At 35.2% G+C, this 26128-nt stretch overlaps 1 protein-coding gene across 2 annotated transcripts in view; it reads right to left on the reverse strand.

The window, feature by feature from the left end:
• Positions 1-712: 712 nt before the first annotated feature.
• LOC145681439 (uncharacterized) overlaps positions 713-26128 on the reverse strand; it is a 136876-nt gene continuing 111460 nt past the window's right edge. The window contains exons 7-8 of one of the 2 annotated variants that reach the window (XM_081753083.1): positions 13393-13581; positions 713-963 (exon numbers count right to left, since the gene is read on the reverse strand). In XM_081753083.1, the coding sequence (XP_081609209.1) occupies positions 811-963; positions 13393-13581 (342 nt within the window). In that variant the 3' untranslated portion in view covers positions 713-810. The remainder of the gene's footprint in view (positions 964-13392; positions 13582-26128) is intronic. The other variant, XM_081753084.1, reaches the window with a different exon arrangement.

Consider the following 26128-nt stretch of genomic DNA (forward strand, 5'->3'; position numbering starts at 1 on the left):
GTTCATTCACCTGGTTCTTTAACACAGCAGTATTGTCATTTTCATGATGCAAAATCAACACCATCATTTTATTTAACACCGCTCATCACCGGTTCTGTGCCAAGTGGGTTCTACCAGCCGTGTTAACTGCAAATCTGAACTCTTGGTGTTGAAATAACACGCTACAATAGTGGTTATACTGGGACCATTGTCCTTTATTACACTCTAGTTGTATTAAAACCAACATTTGTTGCTGTGTACTGTTAATTTCTATCGAAAATATACTTTATAAGTTTTAAGTTTCAACCCTAGCTCTGGCAAATAATTATATAAATTAAAAGTGTGTTGGTGTCGCGTACTAAAACGGGTGAAAAAAACATATCTGAACCTAGTCTATTGTTACAATAAAAATCCTTGTAAATAATTAATAGTAACAAGTACAATATATACTAATAGAGTTTAATGACAGATATAATGAAATTAAAGCCTGTGGATTTAGTTCCTTGGCTCGTAGACTCGTAGAATGTATATAAAAAAAATCCGGACACTCCAGGGGCGGCTGGGAACTGGCAACAATAACTACGATTAACAATAGGGATAATTATATCAACGCATACTTAAGTAAGATTGTGTTTTATTGAAACTATGCTTTAAACTATGAAATTCACAACATCATATTCAACTATTATCGTCAGATTACTGGTAGAGAAAAATGAAATCAAATAAATCGAATAAGAAGTTCAAATAAGGATTCGTTTTCATTCATTTCGTTTTTTTTTTATTTTAGAGGCATTCGTAAAGAATATACAGTAAATATATTTGATTGTTATATTATCCTGGATTCTCAACTGTTTTTTCCGGCATAATTGGTTCATCTGGTACAGGTTCTTCCTCGGATATTTTATCTTCGGGTTTCAGAAGCTCCTCTTCGGAGATCTTTCGGAATTCAATAATAAAATAGATGGTATATATGGTCAGAACTAACTGGAACGAGAAAAACAAGCGTGTTCTATAAAGTATAATTTATAAAAGCATGTTATTACACATTCTCACAAACCCTAATTGGAAACTCCTTTCACTCTTCTACTTAACGTGCCAACATTATCTATACATTTACATAACATTTATTGAGAAAATATGAATTTGAAAAATACTTATCCGAAATACTCAAAGGCAAAAATTACATTGTATTACATTATGTCACCAAGATAAAATCTATATATATTAATGTATGTTCCAGCCTAACTCTGGAACACGTTGGGCAATTTCAATCAAACTTGGTACCGGTACACGTATAACTTGCAATATGTACAAAGAAAAAAAAAGACAAGATACTGTGGTAGTATTCTGTGGTGTAAAATATTCCTAGCACTCGTAGAGGCAAGTGGGGATGAGTGACATATAAAAGTATCAGAAAAACCTATATTAGTGTATAATCCATAGTTTTCGGGGTCTCTAAGTGACAGGAATATTGACATTCCCGGTACCTTTTAATTCCAAATTCAATCCCCATCGACATGGGGTAAAAAAAAAGGGTGAAACAGAAAGGGCTTTATACAGAGCCAATCTGACGCGTGATTAGTGCTATGCTAAAGAGTTTCGCTGTTTTCTGCAGTATTCAGACCTTTCATATGACGCTAATCATACGTCAAAACGACTCTGCATAAGGTGGGAAATGTCTAAAATGGCCGAAATCAGTGCCGAATTAATAATTTTCGGGGTATGGAAAACGGATGATTCATATTAGATGACTTTGGAACATAGTTGGTTTTCACCTCAAATTGGGTTAGTCAAATCACTTCGATTAAATGCACATCCATATTCAAGGAAGGAAAGGTGATCCAAAATTTGTCAAAACTAGAGTTACTTATGTATTTTTGATCATTATGCTTTCATTGAAATGCGTACAGTAAGGGCGAAAGGGATTCAAATTTTTCCTGTAAATTTATTCTCCCCGTGCGAAGAATGGTTATTTGTGGTAGTACTTTATATATATTAGGTGTAGTGGTCATCGTCTGTGAAATATTATACAAGTGCATTTCTTTCCTTGTTTTTTTTTATCAAGAGTTTGCTCTTTTAAGCTTAAAAGAATCCTTCCCACCCATTTCAAAATGAGCTTTAAAAAATTAGAAAATCACATTTAGTAGAACCCTTTAAGATTTTGACCTTCTCCAAGCTGTATTATTAATAACGAAGTAATGGTGTAATGTTAATTTAAGCATCGTAAAGTGAGATAGGGATTACATTTTTAGGTAAATTAAAATTCGGAGATAATTGGAAGCTCCTTTCATTACCCACATTATCTAAATATTTGTTTAACAGCCAGCTAAATACGGAATACTTAATGCTGTATAAAGGCAAAAGTTGTGTGTCATCAAGATTAGGTGAAATACTAATGTTAATAGTCAACATCGATTGAAACAAACTCGGCAATACCACAAAACATTTAATCGATGTATAATATAAGGGTTGTTTTCCTTCATGAGAATTTGAAATATCAAAACAATATTCGAAAGGGCATCTTGTAAACGGTCATCATGTGTGGAATATTGTACAAGTTTATTTCTTTTCCATATCTTTGCATCAACAGTTTGTTCTTTTAAGATGAAAAGAATCCTTCCCAAACACTACATGAGTTTAAAAAAAATGTGAAAAATAGATTTAACAGGCACCTTTAAGGTTTGACATTTCCCATGTTGTCCAGTCAACAACCCTCCCTGACTGCTATAACTACATTAGGTCAGGTGTAGACCTAATATCCAGATAATTTCTCATGACATAACAAAATAATTGTAATAGATATTCCGTTCTGGATTTGATTTGATTTTTAGTTTAGGGTCCCTTTTAGCAGCGAGGCTATATAAGACATGGACGAGCTAAACGTGAAATTTGAACCACATGAGCTCTCGCCTGGAAACGAACTTGGGTCTCCCACGCTGAAGGCGCATACTCTAACCGCTTAGTCACGAGGAAGCTCTATTCTGTCCTGGAACATTGCTTCCTGGAAAGGAGGCTACAAAATTCGGGAAAGGAGGTTACAAAGTTAATAAGAATAGGAAAATAGAATAGTAGTTGTAGTAGTAATTGTAGTCGGAACTGTGTAATTTTCGTATATTACTTTACAAAACTTTTACGATACAAGTGTATCTGTTACATAATATTAAGACTTATCGTGTATCATTTGGTTCATAAGACAAAATATAAGAAATTACGTATTTGTGTAATGACTAAAAATGTTAAAGTAAAGTATAACTCAATCCTTTAAAAGCATTTTTCCCATTATTACCTTTTTGTAGAAAAACATGATTGTATTTAATTTCGTTTTCTACTTTCTACTAAGTTCCATTTAGTAAAGATAGCGAAGAAATAAAATTTAGAAAGTGACATCTTCAAGCAGATATAACTGTACGAGCTTAGCATTATAAAGTAAAATCATTACTAAATACGTATTTATCTACAAAATGTAATATACTTAAGAGCCATTGAAATGAAATGAAATGAAATCTTTGAGTTTTACGTCCCACGGTTATGCCGGTTAGGCTAAAGGAGACGGTGATTATGAGAGATGAGTGAAATGGTGGAATGAAGAAAGTGGGAGGAAACGGGAGAACCCCGAGAAAACCCACGAGCACGGTGTTTGTCCACCACAAAGTTCACTTGGCGGGGGCTGGGATCGAACCCGGGACCTCAAGCACCAGAGGTGAACGCTCTACCACTGAGCCACCGCGCCCCCCTTAAGAGCCATTGAATTTAAATGCTTGGAATGTATTCATAACACTTGCCTTAATAAAATAAAGAAAAATTAAAAAAATAAATCTTTGAGTTTTAAGTCCCACGATTATGCCGGTTAGGCTAAAGGAGACGGTGATGAGAGATGAGTGAAATGGTGGAATGAAGAAAGTGGGAGGAAACGGGAGAACCCCGAGAAAACCCACGAGCACGGTGTTTGTCCACCACAAGGTTCACTTGGCGGGGGCTGGGATCGAACCCGGGACCTCAAGCACCAGAGGTGAACGCTCTACCACTGAGTCACCGCGCCCCCCTTAAGAGCCATTGAATTTAAATGCTTGGAATGTATTCATAACACTTGCCTTAATAAAATAAAGAAAAATTAAAAAAATAAATCTTTGAGTTTTACGTCCCACGATTATGCCGGTTAGGCTAAAGGAGACGGTGATGAGAGATGAGTGAAATGGTGGAATGAAGAAAGTGGGAGGAAACGGGAGAACCCCGAGAAAACCCACCAGCACGGTGTTTGTCCACCACAAGGTTCACTTGGCGGGGGCTGGGATCGAACCCGGGACCCCAAGCACCAGAGGTGAACGCTCTACCACTGAGCCACCGCGCCCCCCTAATAAAATAAAGAAGAAACATACATGAAAAAGTGGATATGTTAAGTTTCGTAAAAATTTGTAATTTTAAACACTTTTCCCTGAATAAAGGCAGTAAGTGATTAACTTCAATTATTTCTTCACTAATTCCTATCTAAATGGATGACCAGTTTTAAATTTTTGAAATCTTTTGAATCAACGATATTGAGTACAACTTAGAAAAACCTCTCCTGTAACATTTTATAAATGGCGTTTGTTGAGTTTTTGTTAAAACGGTCCTCGATTCTTGACGCTTCTTGCTTCTTTTTTTTTTTCTTGCAGAGCTAATTTTCAACTCAAGAAACATTAAAATGCCATGAGATTGCCTGCAACTTCTCAATAGTCTGCAATCACTTTATAGCTGCTTTGTGTAATAAAATATTTCTAAAGTTATGTTTCTTTTTATTAATTCGTAATAACCATAAGAACGTGATAAAACTCTTTTAATTTACAGACAAGAAAGAACGTTGGCACCCTCAGGTGTCTTAAAGAAATTTCGATATTATAACATTTGAGCTCGAAATGCTTTGGTCCTGTTTTCAATATTACAATCCAAATGCAATTTCTCCTAGTGGGATACTTAGAAGTTTTCTCCTTATTAACCCATTTAATCCCAAATTATTTTTGTTTCAGAATTTCTTAATTCCATCTAAATTTATTGATTCTGACCTCATTTAATATATTTTGAGGATTTTAGTATTGCTGATTTAGTTGATTTTAGTTTATCGTCCCTTTCAGCAGCGAGGCTATATGAGACGTGGTACTACCAATTAACGTGGAATCCGAACCACATGAGTTTCCGCCAGGAATGGAACCCGGGTCTCCGACACCAAAGGCACGTACGCTAACCGTTTAGCCACAAAAGAGCTCAAGAGGATGTTAGTAGTAGAATATGGACTGGTAGCAGGTCCTTATTGTAAAAAACGAAATAAATCGACAACAAATAATCCACAGACAAAAATTGATAAAAATAAATTGTTCCCATTTGGAAACAGTGGTATTAAAAGGGTTAAAAATTTACAGGGTTTAAGGCTGTGTCCAACACTCGGAATGCAATAGGATTTTTCTATATAATAACATTGCATGTTTCTTTCCAAAATTTTATGAAAACTATTTATTTTATACAGTTCAAAATTCGGCCAAATGTTTGTTACTATTAATATTGCATGTTCACTTTTACTTTTTCTTGCTAAGGTAATATTAGAGCGCGCTAATTAAAAATTAATTTTTTTCCATTTAAAAGCTGTTTAGATATTGGCTGAATTTTGCAACAGTGCAGAACAGCCGCTAGGTCACGTGTGTGAACTTAGGGTTGTCCTCGAAGAAAAAGAAACCGATGGAATGCAGATTGACAGCAGATATAAGCAAAATCTGTTTTCTCTCTCTTCATAGATCGTAAAGATTTCCTTGATTCTACGTAAACTTCTCGGCACGAAAGTTTCAGAAAATCTGTCTATGTTGTTTTCAAGTGAGGGAAGTCTGTTCATCTTATAAAATTAGTTTCGAACTGTATAGCTTAGAGCAAACTCGCTTATTTGTTACATTAACTGACAAAAGTTTACATATAGATCAAAGAGATGTCTTAGGAAAAACGGACGGTATACTAAATGGTGGTACTTACTGTCTAGGGGAACGGACAGAATGGCAGGAGGACAAAATGGCAGGGGACATAATGGCAGGAAATAATGGAAGGACAAAGTGGCAGGAGCACGAAATGGCAAGGTACTAAATGGCAGGCGGACATAAAGACAGAAAGTATAATTTGAATTATCGGGTTTTAAACTATTTTGTTTCTTACTTGGTAAATGAAGATTTCAACATAAATTTTCGATTTATTCATTATGTTCCATAATTCGAACTGCTAATAATATTTCAATTCTGACAATTCTAATGTCATAAGAATTAAGAGAGTGCCACCAAGATTTCCGCCGGAAGTTTGGAATGCTCATGAGGCAACTCTGTCTAACAATCCTCTCACAAATAACTTATGTGAGGGGTGCAATCAAAAGTTTTTCCATTTGGTTGAACACAACCACCCAACGGTATGGAAACTCATACAAAGCCTCCAGAAAGAAAATTTCACCGTTCATTCTACCATTTGCTAGTGTGAAAGAGTACGATACTCCATCAAGAAAACTAAAAGGTTTATGTTGATCTGCAACATATATTGAGGAACCTATGTGTGAATTATGACACAAACAAAAGATCTCTTGGAACATTCTTGCGGGAATTGATCACAACTTGAAATTAACGACAATGTAAGCAGCTAGTCACTCTTATGACTGCAAATTGTTTTTGTAGTCTATTTTACGGTATATTTTATTATATAAAATTAAAGACGGTGTAAATAATTAACCATTCTTTTATTAAGTCTGTAGAATGTTTTTATAGCATATTCTAGGATATATGTTATAGGATGTTCACGACACTGTAAGTAACTAGTCATTCTTACGACTGCAAAGTGTGTTTATAGTCTATATTACGATATATCCTATCCTAACTATATATAAAACTACATGAGCTGACAAATTATTGAGCATTTCCTGTAGGGCTACAATGATTAAATTTGGCATGATTGTAGGTTTCCGGAACTAACCCACAAGAAAATTGCCAAAAGTGAATATTTTTAATTTTTAGGGGATCTAAAGAGGGGTTGAAGAATTTCCCCATGTCATTTAAATGGGCCTTCTTTTGCACATATAATCTCATGTTTTAGGTACTTAGAATTGGAATACAAACTTGAAATTAGGTATGTTTATACGTTTTCGTTGGCACTACCTAAGTAAATCATTAAAATAAAAAATTCCAACTTTAGAGTGGTTTTATAGGGAACTGAAAAATCTTATTCATGTTATTTATATGGAACTCCTTTTACACCCCCAAATTATTGAGCACTTCCTGTAGGGCTACAATGATTAAATTTGGCATGATTGTAGCTTTCGGGACAAACCCACAGGAAAATTGCCAAAAGTGAATATTAAGTTTAAGGGGTCTAAAGAGGGGCGGAAGAATTTCCACGTTTTCGTTAACGTTACCTAAGTGAATCATCAGAAATAAAAATTTCCAACGTTGAGTGGTTTTATGTGGAACTGAAATCTTTCCCATATTATTTATATGGGACGTCTTCTACACCCCCCAAATTTTTGACCACTTCCTGTAGGGCTACAATGATTAAATTTGGCATGATTGTAGCTTTCCGGGACAAACCCACAGGAAAATTGCCACAAGTGAATATTTTTAATTTTTTAGGGGTCTAAAGGGGGATGAAGAGATTTCCATGTTATTTAAACAGACGTTTCCTTTGGATACAAACTCTTATCTTTTAGATAGTTGAAATAGAAAAAGAAATAATAGAATTATGGATTTAAGAGATGCGAGGCCATAGGACGAGCAAAGACAGTGTGTGGGGGCGTAGCCCCCGGTAGGAATGCTCACGAGACGAGACGAGACAGAATTTTCCTGACAAAATTCGAGTCGAGACACAGCTCTTCCAATAGAAAAATATGCATTTTTCGAGTCGAGACACAGCTCTTCCAATAGAAAAATATACATTTTTCGAGTCGAGGCATAACTTTTACAGCACATTTTCGAGTTGATACTGCCTCAAATCTTGTCTCGTGCGCATCTCTAGCCCCCGGATGGGCAGATTCAGAAAATACGAAGAGCAAGTTCACGAAATTCATTGTTGATGCAAAGGCCGATAGATAAGAAATGCGAAGCCGTAGGCCGAGCAGACCTGGGGGTCTGGGGGCAGAGTCCCCAGCTAGCCAAAGATTAGTTTTGTTATATAAAATTAATGATGATGTAAGTAATTGGTCATTCTGACGACTGCAGAGTGTTCCTTATAATCTGAAAATGAAATGTTTGAGTTTTACGTCCCACGATTATGCCTGTTAGGCTAAAGGAGACGGTGATGATGAGTGATGAATGAAATGGTGGAATGAAGAACATGGGAGGAAACGGGAGAACCCCGAGGAAACCTACGCACACGGTGTTACCCTTATAATCTGTTCTACGATATCCGTTATTATTGAGAATTAAGAAAGATATATGTAATTAGTTATCCTTACAACTACAAGCTGTTTTTATAATTTAAAGGATATGTTATAGGAAATTAGAAAAAGAAAACTTTGTCATTCCTGTAACTGTAAAGGAATTATGATATGTATTAGTATTGAAGAACAAATAGTAACCATTCTTTCAGTTACTTACCTTGTTTGCTTTCAATCTATATTTTCTTGTAGTTAGAATTGTTAAAGACCAAGATATCAATTTGAAAATTGGTTAAGTTTGGATAACTGATATTTACCTTCTTTTACGCTCTTGGTTCAATTTAGCTGTATTTATATGCTTTGGACATTCGAAGCAGAAATGACTAAATCGAGAACCGTTACCTACTAACAAACACAATAGGTGAAACCTAAAAATACGAGCCCTAGGAGTAATATTTTTTTTGCCAAATTAACTTCCTGCCATTCTGTCCTTCTGCCATTTCGTCCGCTGCCATTTCTTAACTTTTACTTAACTTCTGCTTAACAGAGAAGTCTTAGCGTAGTGGTGTGAGCATTCGTATCGTAATTCAAGGGTCCCGGGTTCGATACACGGTGTGGTAAGTTGTTTTTATGAACTACAATATGCATACTTCTGATGTTTTTAAAATGAAAAATGCTCAGTTTCTTACGAGTTAGAGTGGAGACAGCTTTCTTCACAGGGGAAATACTAGCAAAATGACGTCACATGTCTGTCTACAACCTGGATTCGTACTCTGATGGAAAACGTACCGTGTCTAGCAAGCAATTCATGAATACGATCCCTAAGGGTCATTCTTAGAACCTAGTATGACTAATAAATGTGTCTGAAACAATATTGTTTCCGAGCAATTATTCCGAACGTCTTTTACTATTACTCCTACTGCTAGAAATAATAATATTTTCGTTCGCCATTTCCAACACGTTGTATATATCCGTTCAACCAAAATTTGTAAATAGGAACTATTCTTTTTTATATTGGTATTATATTTTGTTAAAATATCAATATAACGCATACATAATCCAAAGTCTTTTAGCTAAAGAAAGCGTGTTACTATGTATCGTGGTGAAGACAAATCCTACTTAATTTCTGTTTAGGCATCCGAAGTTTCGATATTAATATTCTTCAGGAGCTGACACCTTCTTTCTCACCTTTCGTTTCCTTTCGGATACTAATAGCTCTTATCCTTTCCCTATCACTATCTCTTATCCTTTCCTTTTCTTTTCCTATCAACTTCAGTACGCTTATTTACATTGCCATAGGACCTAATATTCAGGTCTTAAATTTTCAGTAATAATAATAATAATAATAATAATAATAATAATAATAATAATAATAATAATAATAATAATAATAATAATAATAATAATAATAATAATGGCATTAAAATTTTTAAAGTTGTCTAAAATTAGACAAAACTTACAGATAAGACGGGATTTCGGGAGGGCGTCTGGACCTTCAGGACACCTCTGCAACTACCAAAATTTTAAACCAAAGCGTTGTTTTGTTTTGTTTCAGAAACGAGATGAGGAATTCCTCTTCTCGTGAGCAACACTAAACAAAACCGAAATATTCTTGCCAAATGTTACATTTCTGCTTGTAATGTTATGCCCTGAGCGATTATAAGCTCCTAACTTTTAATCTTCTATAAGATTTATTATTATTATTATTATTATTATTATTATTATTATTATTATTATTATTATTATTATTATTATTATTATTATTATTATTATTATTATTATTATTATTATTCGTGAAGATTTGATAGTTCAAGTATTCAAATATCAGAAGAAAATAAAACGTGTGTCATCGCCGATCAATCGCCACCAAAAATTCTAAAGTGAATAAAATGTACTGGTCGTTCGTGGATCCGATTCGATTCGACTACCTTGAGATCACGGGCGTCGTTAGCGGGAGGGTCGGGGGTTCGCGTCCCCCCAGACTTTAGTCAAGTATATTTAAAGAAACTATACTACTTTGTATATGTAACTTTCGTCGGAAAGAGGATTTTGATTTTGATTCATCCGACATCGCCAGATTTAAAAAGCTAACGACGCCAGTGTTCAGATTACTGGTCTAGCGCCTTGACCACTTAACCACGATTACTACGCAGTAATTGATTTGTCTTTAGTTTGTTAACGAGTATAATACACACGCCGTATTTAATTCAAAATAAAGGAGTTTTGTATTTTGTTTTTTAAAAATCTGTAATGTTGATAATTTAGTGAATACAATGATACAATGCCCTCCGATCCTGAGTGCCAATTAATCTGACTATTAACAAGCTACTATTTTGAGCGAACAGTAAACGCTCTTTATTTAGGCGAACCGGAAGAGGTAACGGTTTAGATGAGTGGTTAGAATTGTAGCTTTTCTAATCTGGTGGCCTGGGTTCGATTCCCGCCTTCGCCGTTTTTAAAAATGTTTCATTTACAAGGCTGAGCTCCAGTTGGATGCTGCTAAATGAAAGATAATCTCCAGTGGAGAAATTCAGTGATGATGTAATCCTGAAAATAAGGAAAGAAAATGAATGGAGAAAACGAGTTAAAGAGTTAATTCTGTGGATGGTTCTATATTTCATATTATCCGTTAATTTTGTGCATTTTTAAGTTGTTTATTGACACTATATTATCTCCTTTTCCCTTTGTGTCTCAATGTGTAAAATTTCACAAATATTGTACAAATCATGAACCCTCAGTTATATTTGTAACCTAACGGAAATACGTTAATAAGGAATAAGTTCTCCAAGTCGTTTGAGTGTTATCGAATTTTGCTTTTTTAATATTTACAAATAAATTGCCAATAGTTAGTATTTTCAAAAATAATGAAATCAACAATTTCTTCTTTCAAAGTAGTATTACGTATGAATAAGCACCGCCGGAACCTAGGAGTTCACGCCCTGTTAGACCCCCAAAATTTTCATTGGGGTTGGATTCTTCCCCTCAAACGACCCATCCATACTTTTAATTGATTTGCAGGTAGGACTAGCGCGAAACTCGACGTAAAGCTTTGGGTTAGTTAAAAGAAAATAACCTACCATATATACCTCATAATCTATCCGTATATTATTTGATACACGGATATGTATAGTTATATGACATAAATATACTTGGTTGTATAATCCTCATTTGAGTTAATTATAAGATTAACTAAGTCCCCCGACTGTTAACTTCTCATCAGCGCCTCTGTTATCCGTATATTTTTTCAAGTGTCTGTGTATAGTTTTACATGTGCATCATACAAACGGGCAGTATTGTGAGTACGAGTATCCAAATACTCCCTTTTGTCATTTCTTCGGCCAACGTTTCACTCCACTTCTGCACAAAAATACTCTTTACTATTTGTGGTTTTAAGAGGTGAGACAACTTCATGCTGCTGTTCTAGCTACTCTACCAGGCGTAATTAATCTTGGAGCGGGCTTTAGTTGGGTTGCCTAACTCACGGACTTTGTACATCAGAAATTTGTGTGGCTCACTGTACATAACATTAAAACATTATCCTAAAATTACAGTAAATTTAAGTACTTTTATCATGCTATAGTTGATGAAAAGGCTCAAGAGGAATCTAGTGCTTCTGTCGATCATATTATTTACAAGACGAGAAACAAAGCCTAACCTGCACGATCTGCTACTTGTATTTTTCTTCTAAATTACATACCGTAGAACAAACGATTTTACTACATTGTTAACATAATAAATTCTTTAGACATGTAAGTCTCAAAATAACCTGACATCGAATATTGAAACAACAAAGAAGTTTAAAAAAATAAAAATATTTACCTTTACGAGCCATGCCGGCTTCAGTTCAGCTGAATGAAACTCTTCAAAGTCCACATGGTTTGCTAAATTGCAACGAAGAAACAGATTAAATTCGTAATACGGAACTCCCTCAATCGATCGAAGCCGTAATGAGCGTGAAAAATGTAAAATTCTCGCTTGTATAATACAGCAAAGCTACCCGCACGATTGTGCGGGCACGGTCGGAAAGGGATATATATAATTCTGTAAATCACGTTTTCAGTCAAAATCAAGTAAAAAAAATATTTTACTTGTATACCTTTAGAATACCAATATCTGGTCAAAATGATCTAGACCCTCAAAAACATTGTAATATTTATTTATTTATTTATATTGTATATTACTGTTACGCACACTCCTAAAATGCCATGATTTGTTCTTTCATCTTCCCAGATATTTCTTTTAAAGTTATAAGTTTTGTTGTTTAAAGTAACATTTCTTATTTTGAAATGTAAAATATTGATGATTATGCTTTTACAATAATTTTGTGTCCCTTCTGTCGTGTCTCTTTTTTTCACCTCGCAAAAATCGAGATTTAGGATCAAAAATGGTTGAAAAATGAAAATAGGGAAAGTTCACCCTGTTTGACAAATCTTGTTCTAAAATACAAGTAAAAAGATGTGTAGGTTGATAACGTTGTCTTGTTTCTGACAGCGGCCAGTCTTGCCTCCTGCAACCCTTTCTTTCTCCGAATCATATAATCAGATTGTCAACTAACATAAATTTGAAGATATCCATTCTCCACATTATTAGATGAACGATCTTTTCTCATTTCGTAACTTGTTTCCCTCCCCTACCAACCTTCTGAAGATCACTGAGGAACAATAATGTGAATGGATCAGGAGAGCATGTTTATTTCTTCACCTCCACAAGTAGGAAATCAAACCCTGATGTTGTTTCCAGCGTTGTCACATTTCCTTGTAAAAAGTAGCCTAATATTAATGAACAATAAGAGCTAGTTTAAAAATAAAAAGTGAACATGTAGTATTGGGGTAGGTTAACATCTGGAGAAAGTTCGAACTGCATAAGACCAATAGTTTTCATAATATTTTGGAAAGAAGTTCACCATGTTATTATATAGGAACCGATGATAGCTCAATACGTTAGACACCGTCTTAAAATTATTGCTTTAAGTTAAAAATTATTATTTGAGAAAAGAGTGAAATATTAGCAATTGAAGGCAAGACAATAAAAAGACTTTTTTGTCCACATACCAGATCCAACATAAGTAGAAGCAGAATTCCTACGACGATTCCCATGGTCTTCGTTATGAGTAATTTAATCATGGACCAACACGCTTTGGTAAAAGCATAACCAGTCTTGTCATCTCTACAAGACTTAGGAATAAGGTTTCCATTTCCTTCATACCAATCTGTTGTTGACTTGATTCCACAGCATCTAAGCTTAAAGAAAAAACCTCGTTTATCTTTAATAATTAATGGAATCTTAAAAAATTTTGTAAGTCATGATTTATATGCGTTTATGTTGACAAAAATATATGAAACACAGTTGAAAACATGCACAAACTACTACAACGAGGTATGGTAAATTTCTTTCAAATCAGTTTTTGTAAACGTGATGTGACTTGACGTTAGCTTTGACCTCACCTGTAGTAAAATTTTCTTAACCTCCTAAGACCTGACACAAAATAAGAAATTGTTCTATCAAATTCCGAATGTCCTTTTAAAAGCTCTTTTTCTATGACTGACTTGAGTCCTAACATGTAAAAAAATGTAGTAACAGATTATTAATGTCCTTTTGAAAGGACATACTATACAAAAAAATCAAATCTTGTATATATTCCGCAGACGCTTGGTCAGTTCGCAGTTAGATCAGAGTGACGCATGTCATTGAAAACGCAGCAAATCGAACATGGCTTCACCAAAGAAGAAAAAAACGCGTTTCTTGTTAGGACTTGGTAGGTAAGGAAATTCCTTTACAATTATTACCAAACATGTTAAAACGTAACTATAAAATATCCAATCACAGACTTATTAATTAAGAGGGCAGACTACTAAATATTTTTCAAAAGCTAACAATTTTTCTTTTGCCAGTTTTTCGTAAGTGAAAAGAGATAATGAAATGTTACTTACCTCAGTAATAGATAATGTTATTCTACACCCGAAAATACGAATCGGAAGAATTTTCAGTGTTGCCATTCATAGAAATTAGAGTGTGACCAGAATTTGAATTACCCAGAAATTTAGGTTACGACAGCGACTAGAAAAATGAACTCAACGTCAATTGATGACTTATCATGCTGTCTGTGTTCCTTGTTAATTACTTTTTTAAATATTTGTATTATAATTCTACTGATAATTAAAAGTTATTTATTTTGTACTCTTTATTACAAAATCGTGCTCCACTTAATGGACATGGCGCTAACTAATGCATGATTACGGTATCGTAATACCAAAATAATTTCTAAATGTGCCATCAAAGGACATACCACAGTTCAGAGCTTTCAACCTGGAACATGGACAGAAACTGGTAGAAGAAAACGGCCTTGCAGCATTCACTAATACAAATGAAGAATCAGATGATGGGGATGAGAATGTCTACGTCAAAGATGGAAGGAAAAGCCCTCTTCCGACTTTAGTTACACGAACTCAAGGAGAAAATCATCTGCCTGACATTTCTTTAGGGATTCATAAAATGAAATGAAATCTTTGAGTTTTACGTCCCACGGTTATGTTGGTTAAGCTAAAGAAGACGGTGATGATGAGAAATGAATGAAATGGTGGAATGAAAAAAGTGGGAGGAAACGGGAGTAGTATGATGTAACGTATTCTTCACACTAATAACTAGTTAATTCATAAGTTAAAAAATTTACTGATTTAAATGTGCAACTGATGGATGTAATTTAGTAGTGGATGAACGAAATAAGTTCATAAAATGCTGAATAGCTTATATTACGTATTAGGGCCTTGGAAAACAAAACATATAACCAAAAATACATATCAGTATGATTGCTTTTCATCTATGTAGTCAAACAATTATATAACGTTAAAAATAATATTCAGGCATATCTTTAAAAATGTATCAAAGTACCAATAAATGTCTTCAAATACGTGTCTAACTACATTACTTGTGAATAACATGCGCGTTTTTAACTGGATATGTCAGATAAAATTATAGAAAATTTTAAAAATCTTTATCAAATATTTTAGTTTAATAACTAAATATGATTTCAATTGTCTCTCTAAATTCACGAATCTCTTATTTCCTTACACATTCTCCTTCTACAACTTTTCAGCATAATTCTGTTTCACCCTTCTTCTGTAACTTAAAACATGTTCATATCACAATACTCTAAGGTTTCCATAGTCGTCTAGCTACACAAAACTTTTCAACTATCTCCTAGTAATTGAAATAATATACCAATCAGTACAGCATCAAATACCAAATAATTAAAACTAACCGTATAAACAAAATGCTTTGCATGATCATGTTTATAATAAAGAAACGAAAATACAATTAATGTATGTGAGACTAAAAACTATTAGGACGTACAAATAAATAATTTAAATCATCCACCGTTTGTGCTTCTAATGTTTTTTCCAGTGTTGCCAACTGATAGATCATTTTCCTATCGCTGTAGAAAAATTGTAACGTTCAGCTTAAATATAAAAGTGTAACTTTCATATGTATTCAAATGATATCAATCATCTCCTGAACGAAGGTCTCCATCATTTTCTTCTACATGTTTCCATCAGCTGATCTTTTCCATTTGTACAGTTTCTGCTAAACGGCAGGTTATATCTATACATTTTGTATTCGATTGTCTTCTATGTACATCGCTTCTTATCTCTAGAAAATCCAATGTATGTTATTTCTCGTCCATCTTCTATCTGTTCTAGGTATGTGACCCACCAGTTCTGTTTCTGCTTCATTGCAGAGTATGTCACATCCTACATAGCATAAGTTTGCGCTTCACTTGCACTAGACTTGCGAAACTTTAAAAAGTTATCTGATCTCTAAGTTAGCAGCAAGCGAGCATCTGCAAGAATCTAACAATCTGTCAGTTACATACTAGTAGCCAACTTGCATTAAAAGTTGTGAATTGCTGATTTACACACAGTTAGGGCCATTTTCGTTTCGCTTGCTGTTCTTCACTTCCTTCTTAGAAGTCTTACGATCATAGTATAGCCGGAAATTCCTCAATATCAAATATAAGAACACAATTATATTTCAAACAAAACAATTTGAATGCAATATGTTTTGTTAAAAATATTAAGCAGTCATTTATTAGGGCTAAGTCTCGATTTTGTTTAAAGTATAGAAAATATAATTATAGTAATAATTATATAAATACAAAATAGATTGCAGCACACTTCCTAATGCAATTTTTTGTCACAGAAATCACAAACTTCCAAAAAAGAAACTTATGAAACATTATTTAAAAATACGTTATTTTTACGTAGCATAAATGTCAAGTATACTGCGTAAAGTTTTCATTATATCTAAAATGCAACCCATCCTAACTCTTAATAGAGCTAGTTACATCATGCAGACGGTGTGTAGGCCAGTTAAATGGTATGCTTTATCCAGTGCTATCTTAAAACAAGCCACTTTTCATTTGCTTGTTTTTATACAGTAGATATTGTTACCGAATTAAAACTACTATCCTTATTGTAACAGCAAGGCGTCTCAGTAACTCAGTCACGGTAATTCCTAATAGGTCGGTTAAGCCAATTGTCGTTATTATCTGAGCTGCCTCGTATCTGACGGCAAACATGGCGCTAGTGTACAGGAAATTTGCGGACCTACAAAATTTCAAAGCTAATAAATCTTGTCATAAACTTAAATACTATAATCAGTATATAAGGCTAATTCCAATAATAAGTACATTAATCACACTATTAGATGCCGTTACCTGCACTGCCGAATAAACGTTTATCTCTTATATTCCGTAACAACAAGTGTCGATACTTTTCCTTGTTTAGATGACTACACGTTGTCCCTAACGTACACTACCTGTTATTACATATATATATCTCCTCTTACTAGTCACTTCTCATACAAAGTCGCTCGGCGAGAAACAAATATGTTTTCTATATTTAAAAAGTGTCTTTAAACCATGCAATCAACGTGATTAATATTAGACAACTTATTATTCTCGGTTCATTTTAGCACACTGCAGTACGCAGTATTAGTACTGTGTACTAATTTCATACACAGATTTCAATAAAGAAGATTCTTCGTTAACTAATACCGTATCATGTTCTAATTACTTTTACATTATCCCCATCTAAAATTCTTGATCTAAAAATCTATGACCTAATGCCTCAATAAAATAGTATGGTTATGTCTCATACGAAATGTCTCCCTTTCATCCTAAAACACATTATGTCTGTTTCCCTCTACCACTATTATTTCTTCCCTTCATAAATTACTTATAAGTATTCGCTTTTATCCGTCTACTTTACCCTAAAACCTGGATATATAATACTATCGAAACAAAATAATCTCACTGATAATGTTAGTATAAAAACGTCCCAGCGTGTATGTCACATACGCACGTAAAATTACAATCTTGGTACTAATTCTTGTTCTCCATACTGTCTAATATATTCCGATAATTTAATGGCTAGCAGGGCGCTTTTCGTAAACGTAGGTCCAAGTTTGATTCACAGTACTTTTTTCATATAAACCATAATAATCGTTTTACTTTTTTAAACTAGTTTCCCATCTTTCATAGCAAGGAAGTGTAAGCCTAAAACGTTAAAGTAAAAAACCATATGCTCTATACCTACAAAAGGCGCTTGTCCGGCATTCAATTAATGAAACTGAGACGCGACTTTGAGCTAAATAACATTTTCAAATACTCTCCTCTCATTTACAACACAAAATTCCTATCTATTAGTTTAGGACCGCTGTAAATCACGAGGTGAATATATAATATAAAACACGAAGCTTACCAAAAAAAAATTAACTATATACCGTATTTTAGTTCCTGTAACTGTTTCAAACACGAATAAATCTTCTTTGTGGCTACGTGGTCTTTGTGGCTACGTGGTTAGCGTACGCGCCTTTGGCGTGGGGATTGAATTCCCTGCGGAAGCTCAAGGATTCTAATTCAACGTTAATCAGTAGGTCCATGTCCCACATAACTATGGTGCTAAAAAGGGACGCTAAACTTCAAATCAAATACGATTATTTGTACCATCAAGAAACAATAAGAAAAAATCTAAATTTTCTCATAAAATGATTACAAAAGTATCACATACCAAGCTTTTATTCAGCTCCTGCATTTTACAAACAACATTTTTTCCAAATGCGCCTCAAAATGAAAAAGGTTGGAAACCACTGACATATGCTAACAATTATAAAAGTATTATTCAAAATTCAAACTTATGTTCAGTTCAATATTACTAAAGATAAAATTCAAAGCAGGTGTAGGCTACCCAGTTCCTTTCCCCTACTGTAAATGTTAATACCACACACAAAATAATAAAAATTAATACCATATTACATAAGTAATCAGTTTCACACATCATTTAATGGTCTTTTCATGTAACACTAACTTCTTATATTCTGAAGATATGCTATGGTCCTATGAACAAGAAAATAATCGCATATTTATTATAAAATGTGTCCGTTTGTGTGTCTATACAACTATTCTTTTAATATGTAAAATAATAACTACGCCTCGTTCTGACGGAGAGGTCCAAACAATCCAAAATTCCTTGCTATTTGTTTATTGTGTTTGGCTTTCGGCGCGGAAGATCATAATTCGATTCCCGGCAAGTCACAGATTGTGTTCAATTTTAGTGCCATATAAGTAAAAACTCCATCGAACAAAATATTTAGCGTACGGTTTTCCACGTGGGAGGGCCCTGGTTCAAATCCAAGTGCAATGACCAATATTAAATCCCTGTAGCCTCCATATTACATTACACTACACCTTAGTTAATTTATAATTACATATAAGTACATCGAGTCATATGATTTTCGATGCCGGAAAATCCGCAATCAATTCCCGATAAAAACAAACACTTCCGTCCCCCTTATACTCCCAACAATTACAAATGTTTTGCGTGTATTTCATTTCCAATGTCCCTTCTCATACGAAAAAAAGAAAACATAAACATAAAACAAGAAAAAAACAAAGCCAGTACTTACAGATAAATTCTTCTTCTCTGTTAACTTCTATAGAATACAATTCACCAACTCAAACGCATCGTGCTTTTATTTCTTCAAATGTAACCACTTGATTTGCATCAAAGTTTGTATACCAACAAAAATAAATCCAGAAAGTTCTACCAAATTCTAGAACCTCACTCTCCATAACTCATATATTACATCCTCTGTGTCGCCCAACCTCCCCTGCGGGCACTTAAACAGATGGCGGTCTCTTTTCTTAAAGAACCCTTGTCGTTCTGAATTAATTTTCCTGTCGCGTCCTAAACCTGCCGGGTTGCAGTTTTGTTTGCCTGTTGTTTCCCCAAACAATTAATCTTTAAAGGATTGCGTTTCCGTTTCAAAAAAAGTCTTTCAAAATCAAACGGTTGACATTAATTATACACTTCAAGAAACATGCGTGAATTCTTTACATTATTACTTCCTTTATATTAAAATGTCCACCCTACCCAGAACTAAATTAACATTATTTTCTCATTTAAACCCAAAACAATTTATTTTCAGTAACTAATGTTGTTTTCTTTACATTTTTCGCTATAATTCAAAGCACTACAAAGTCTGCCGATTCGTTCTATCTCACACCCTCATTACAAATGCATTTACTTATCACTTTACATATGGGCGAGCTCTGTTTAGACATTCAAAATGTTACAAAGTACACAAGAAATAATTAATCAACATAAAGTACAAACACAGCCAACCATTTCGTTCAATTTCATATTTAAACCTTTATCAAAAATAATTCATCCTGTCACTTTAACATGCTCTACAAAGGAACGCATATAAAAAAAAGTGAACAAAAAATATGTAGGTCGTTATTACGTACGCAAAATAATGAGACTACAGTCCGGTACAGCATAATTACATGTCAGTAATTGTACCTAAAGTACCGGTAATAATTCAAGTTCAATTGAACCTTTGTACTTCAATGAGAGTACTTAGAGTAATTACAATATTCATTACTTCAACGACAATATGTACCAAAAGTGTAAGTACTTTCAAGGTCAAAAATGGTGACGTTTGTACATATTCACTACTAACGGGATAACCCTGATAAAACCCATGAGCATGGTGTTTGTCCACCACAAAGTGCCCACGGCGCGATCTAGGATCGGACTGGGGACCCCAAGCACTGGAGGTGAACACTCTAGCACTGAGCCACCCCTTCAGGAATTCAGAAAAGGCGATGGAACATAAATTGTACAATGAAAACAAGCGTCTTTTGCAGCAGATGTGGTACTTATCTCTGGTTCGTAAACAAGCGAAACTGTTTTCCGCTTTCCATAGAAGGCAATAAATTTAACTTGATCTTCAATAATATACAAAATTTATCCATGTATGTATTCAGTAACATACGTACACAAAGTTGTAGGACAAAACAGTAAATTACTGAAAACAAAAGCTTTTTATGAAAGAATTCTGAGAAAATCTGGATAAAATAATAAAATAAACTGTGTGCTGTTGTGCATTTCTAGTAAACGAAATTGTGTTCAATACGTAGATAGCATTCAGAAAAATAAACTTTGGTACTATGTAGTTATTTTGTAATAAAGACCGAAGATCCTTGTAAAAGTACATCAGTATTCATTCAAGTTATTTAACCAACACCGAATGTACTGTACTTCTCAAAGGACATTTAGAAAACATACTTGTACCATGCGAAAATTTTTAAACATTTTTTTTTCGAATACCGTTCACAACTATAAGTCAGAATATATAGCTAAACTGAAGATTTTGAGCAAAACATTTTTCACGACTCAAGGAGGTAAAAAATGAATGTCCTTTTAAAAGTATATACATTAGACTTCTCTTACTACATTGTCCATATTTATTCCCGGACTTCATTAAGTGAAATTTAATGTCCTTCCAGAAGTACATTGGGACTCAGGAGGTTAAGATCGTGGTTACCGCTTTTCATTAACATGATTTGAATTCTTTTCTTTTTCATGATTTGAACTCATATGATACCTATAACATTTTTCATATGTCATTAGTAATTTATTTGTAAAGAAGAAGCCAGGAAAATCCATTAGCTTTCCTTTCCCTGTCACTAACTTAATTATTGTTTTTGTAGGGTGGGAAGAATATTTTCTACTCCTCTAAAATCCTAACCACTCCCATATATTTAGCAATACAACATTTGTCAAGGGCTATAGTATTGTAGATGTTATCTCTATTGTACTGCACATGAACCCAAGCACAGTGTTTTATCAGGAATGCTGCAACATACTTTTAGGGTTTAATAAACTACAAGAAACAATTAAGCAACATATCTGTAAGGCAGTCATAAATACTACACATCACTAAAAATGACTTGCTGTTTATGTAGATGGGGCAGGTAACATGCAAAGAGGAACAAGTGGTGCTGTGTTGTTGATGCAAAAGGAATTAGGCGTTCATGTATTTATTAGCACTCAATGCCACAATAAATAAATAAATAAATAAATAACGAGAAATTGAAACTGTTTCAAAGAACCTATGAGTGAAATTTTATAATATAAACAAAATATTTGAAGTATGGTAAATGTTGTCTTCAACTATTTAGTGCAACCTTCATGGAAGTGCTCTCCTACTTTAGTGGCATACTTTAAAAATAGTTTTACATACAGGGTCGTATCCAGAAGTAGTGGGACTGATTTTTTCCAGTGCGCGCGGTGCAATGTAGGGGGGGCTGCAAGGCCGGATGTTATGGAGGGGAGCCTTGGGATACAGGTGTCGAGCGGCGGAAGTCGCCTGCGAGTGTTAGTTGAGTGTGGACCACTGTGTTACTGACCTCCTGTTGTGACGCCTCGTCGTCAGTTGCGATTAAGTGAAATTTGGAGCAGCGGTACGCCATCGAGTTTTGCGTCAAATTGGGAAAATCAGCGACCGAAGCCAAGGACATGCTTACGGAGGCCTACAAGGAGGATACCATGAGCCGCACAATCACCCCGTAAAAAGAAGGCCAGAATGTCGAAATCGAAAGTAAAATCGATGTTAATTGCATTTTTTGACCGTCGTGGCATTGTCCATAACGAGTTTGTACCTCCTGGACAGAGAGTAAATGCAAGATTTTACGTGGAAGTGCTCACACGGCTGCAAAATTGGATCACACGCGTGCGACCAGACTTGGTGGGGAAATGGAAGCTCCACCATGGCAACGCGCCGTGCCACGGCGCGTGGATTCTGACGGATCTCCTGACCAAATTTGGTGTTTCCACGTTGCCTCACCCCCTACAGCCCTGATGTGGCACCGCCGGACTTCTTCCTATTCCCCCATATCAAGAGGCAGCTCAAGGGGCATCGTTTCGGCTCGGTGGAAGCGGTCCAAGCGGCGACGACGAGGGCGCTGAACGGCATCCCGGAGGACGACTTCCAGAAGGCCTTCTCATCCTGGAAGGCTAGCTACCAGAAGTGCGTGATTGCCCAAGGGGCCTATTTTGAAGAGTATAAAGTCGATGAGCCAAAATGTTCAATAATTAAAAAAAAAAAGATAGTCCTACTACTTCTGGATACGACCCTGTATTTCCATAGAAGTGCTAAGGGTTGTCCAGATTTAGAAACTATCAAAGTGCACATTTATTTATGAAATGACCAGAATTCGGGATATTTTGGAATATCTTCAAACACTTAGCTCATATTTCCAAGATCACCATTCATCATAACAACTGTGTCCAAGATTGAATGCATGTATAATAAGCCCTATAAACTGAAGTTTGTAGATTTCTGGATGACTTCTGTTGCCCCATGCAAAAGAAAAAAATCTGAAATGAAATCTTTAAGTTTTACGTCCCCGCTTATGCCGGCTAGGCTAAAAAAGACGGTGATGATGAGAAATTAATGAAATGGTGCAATGAAGAAAGTGGGAGAATCCCGAGAAAACCCACGCAAATGGTGTTTGTCCACCGCTTGGCGAGAGCTGGGATCGAACCTAGTACCCTATGCACCAGAGGTGAACGCTCTACCATTGAGCCACCGCGTCCCCCTTGCAAAAATATTGTACCTTTCATGGTGTTCTAGTAATGAAACTATCAAAGGGGTCTCTTCATAGATATGAACGGATAAGATTACATGTTTTTTCAAAGCTGTGAACAACATCAAATATAGCTTTTCCCAGAAAAATTCCAGTGGAAGCGTAATGTTGATAGATTCGCACTGGCCCAAGGAATCAGCTAAAAGGTTGTATGGTTATTAAGAATTATTTTAAATTTCAGAAAAGTTGAAGTTTTCTTTTTACGAATCATCTAAAATTTTGCAGGAATTTCGATAGCACAAGATTTCGACAGAGTTAGTCCTGGCTACATAGAATGAAACCCGTCGAAACTGTACCTAAAACTCGGTGATCTTCAAATCTCAAACGCGAAATGTGACTTTTTTTTTTTTAAAGTTTGAACCTTCAATGTAAAGGAAAGTTTTAAGTGCTAAAACAGTAGAATCTGTGAATATTAATGGTTCGTACGTTTCTTCATTCAATACTGAAGATTATGTTGTTAAACGAATTAAATGTGGTGAAAGGCACTCTGCAACTATTAAACCCTCTGACAAAGAGCTAACGTTGGATGAATACCAATCCCAATATCTTTACTGTTCTTAAGTAAGAACTGATATTTGCATAAACTTATGTTCATAAAGTAAGGTTCTGGGTTAACATGCATTCAAGACATTGTTTTCTATTACTTTTATTACATCAAGATGAAAAAAGATACCGTGGCTCAGTGGTAGAGTGTTCACGTCTGGTGCATGAGGTCCCGGGTTCAAACCCTGCTCCAGCCAAGTGAACTCTGTGGTGGACAAACACCTTGTGCGTGGGTTTAGTCGCGGTTCTCCCTCTTTCCCAGTGGCGCATTTAGGGGGCTTCCTGGCTTAAGCTCTTCCCCCGAAATTTTACTTACTATAGTAAAGTAAATGAAATATCTTGCGGAATTTTACATTTCCAGGCAAAGCCCCCCTCCCGAAAGTTAGGAAAGCCCCTTTCGAAACAAAATCGTAAATACGCCACTGATTTTTGTTCATTCCATCATCTCATTCATTTCTCATCATCACCGTCTCCTTTAACCTAGCCGGCATAACTGTGCTACCTAAAACTCAAAAATTTCATTTTTTCATTTCTTTGTCCTCCTTCCTCATATTTCTTTCAACATTACTTCCGTTTAGATTTCCATACAAAAAACAATTACTTGCTAATTCTATGAATTTTAGTATTAAAATAGAAGGCACTGTATAGAAAATTTTGTATACGTTTCAGGACAGTTGTAATAATAATAATGTAATAATTACGTTTAATGTAATTAAAAGCCCAGGTACCAAAATTTAAATCCAAATTAATCAATCTAAGTCTACCTAAATTACTAGCTTATAAGACGGAATTTCAAATATTTCAAATACAGAAGGATGAAAATGAACGCATTGATGCTTTTTATTTTTAACGGAAATTGAAAGTAATTATGCAAGTAATGCTCCAGGCAACGAGAGACAAAAAAAAAAAAAAAAAATCACTATTTATAATTAGGACTGAAGAAAATCTTTATACAAAAAGTTGCATTAGAAACTTCTGAAACCGTACAAACGTTGTAAGGGCATCTCCATGTATTAGAAACTGCACAGGACCTTATAAAATAGAAAGAGACTACTTATGTAGAGTTATCACAAGCCATTTATTCTCTTTGCAGAAAAACTTTAAGCATTATATGAATTAGTGACCTAAATTCATCTCCAGTGGCTAGTTCCTTCATACCTACTTTTAGTCAGCAATCAAATGACACCTTGTATAATCAAACCCCTAATTGGCAGCAGTACCAATATCCACCACCTATACAGACGCTTCCTTCCGCACCTCTGCTACAGGGTGCACATCAAAAAACTCCACCTCGTGTTCCACTGAGAAGCATGTGCAATTTTATTTACATTTAGTGCTTCAGTTTTGCTTAAAAATAATCAAGAAAGTGGCTGATGCATGTATCCTCGGTGAACGAGATTCTGAGTTCAATTTCCGATGGTTGGATTAGAGTTCAGCGTCCATTTCAGAACCAAGGTTGTAGAAGATGTGGTTCTACAGCTATAGTGCAATCCGAACTTCATAAACTTTCTCCGGAATCGAACTCGAGTCTCCAGCAACAAAGACGCGTACGCTAGCCTATAGCCACGAGAAAGCTCAGTTCGCAGTGAGAGAACATCAAACGCATTACACTCCTTCAGATCCTTACTTATACTGTGGGTTTCATTGTATATACCGCCACTCCTCACTGTTAGATTTAAATACAAATCAACCAATCAATCAATAAGTTTGAAGGAAGAACAAGGGCAAACATTTTCCAATCATATTATATTGTAAAACTTTGTCCCATATAGGTTTAGGTAGAGCGTTAATAAAAAGAGTGTCCGGAATCGACTCCCGCTACCGGTTTTTATTATAAAACTTTTCCACTATAAAAGTATTTTTACAAAATTTTGTACAAATAATCTCTCTGGTATACAAGGTTAGTTATAGATAGTCTTTCACCGTAAGGTTGCAGACAGGATCTCTACCTAGCCCCGTAGCAGGCTAAGCAGAGGGGTATTAAGGATCCAACACGCCGCAGAGAGGAAAGGCGGGTTAAGTGGCCAACAGAGCCCCGTAGCAGGCTAAGCGGCTGAGGTTAGGATTCCCAAACAGAGCTCCGTAGCAGGCTAAGCCAGGAGAAAGGATAGGCCAAGAGTTCCGTAGTAGACTAGAGGCCTGGGGTTAGGGTAGTCCTAATGTTCTGTTGCAAACAGTAGGAGGGTCACCAGAAAACTCATACAGAATTGCCGTCGTCCAGCCAATTCAAAGGGTTCCTTGGGTGGCGGTGG

The sequence above is a fragment of the Thermobia domestica genome, chromosome 3 (assembly GCF_964235325.1).
Source record: "Thermobia domestica chromosome 3, izTheDome1.hap1.1, whole genome shotgun sequence".
Lineage (NCBI taxonomy): Eukaryota > Metazoa > Arthropoda > Insecta > Zygentoma > Lepismatidae > Thermobia > Thermobia domestica.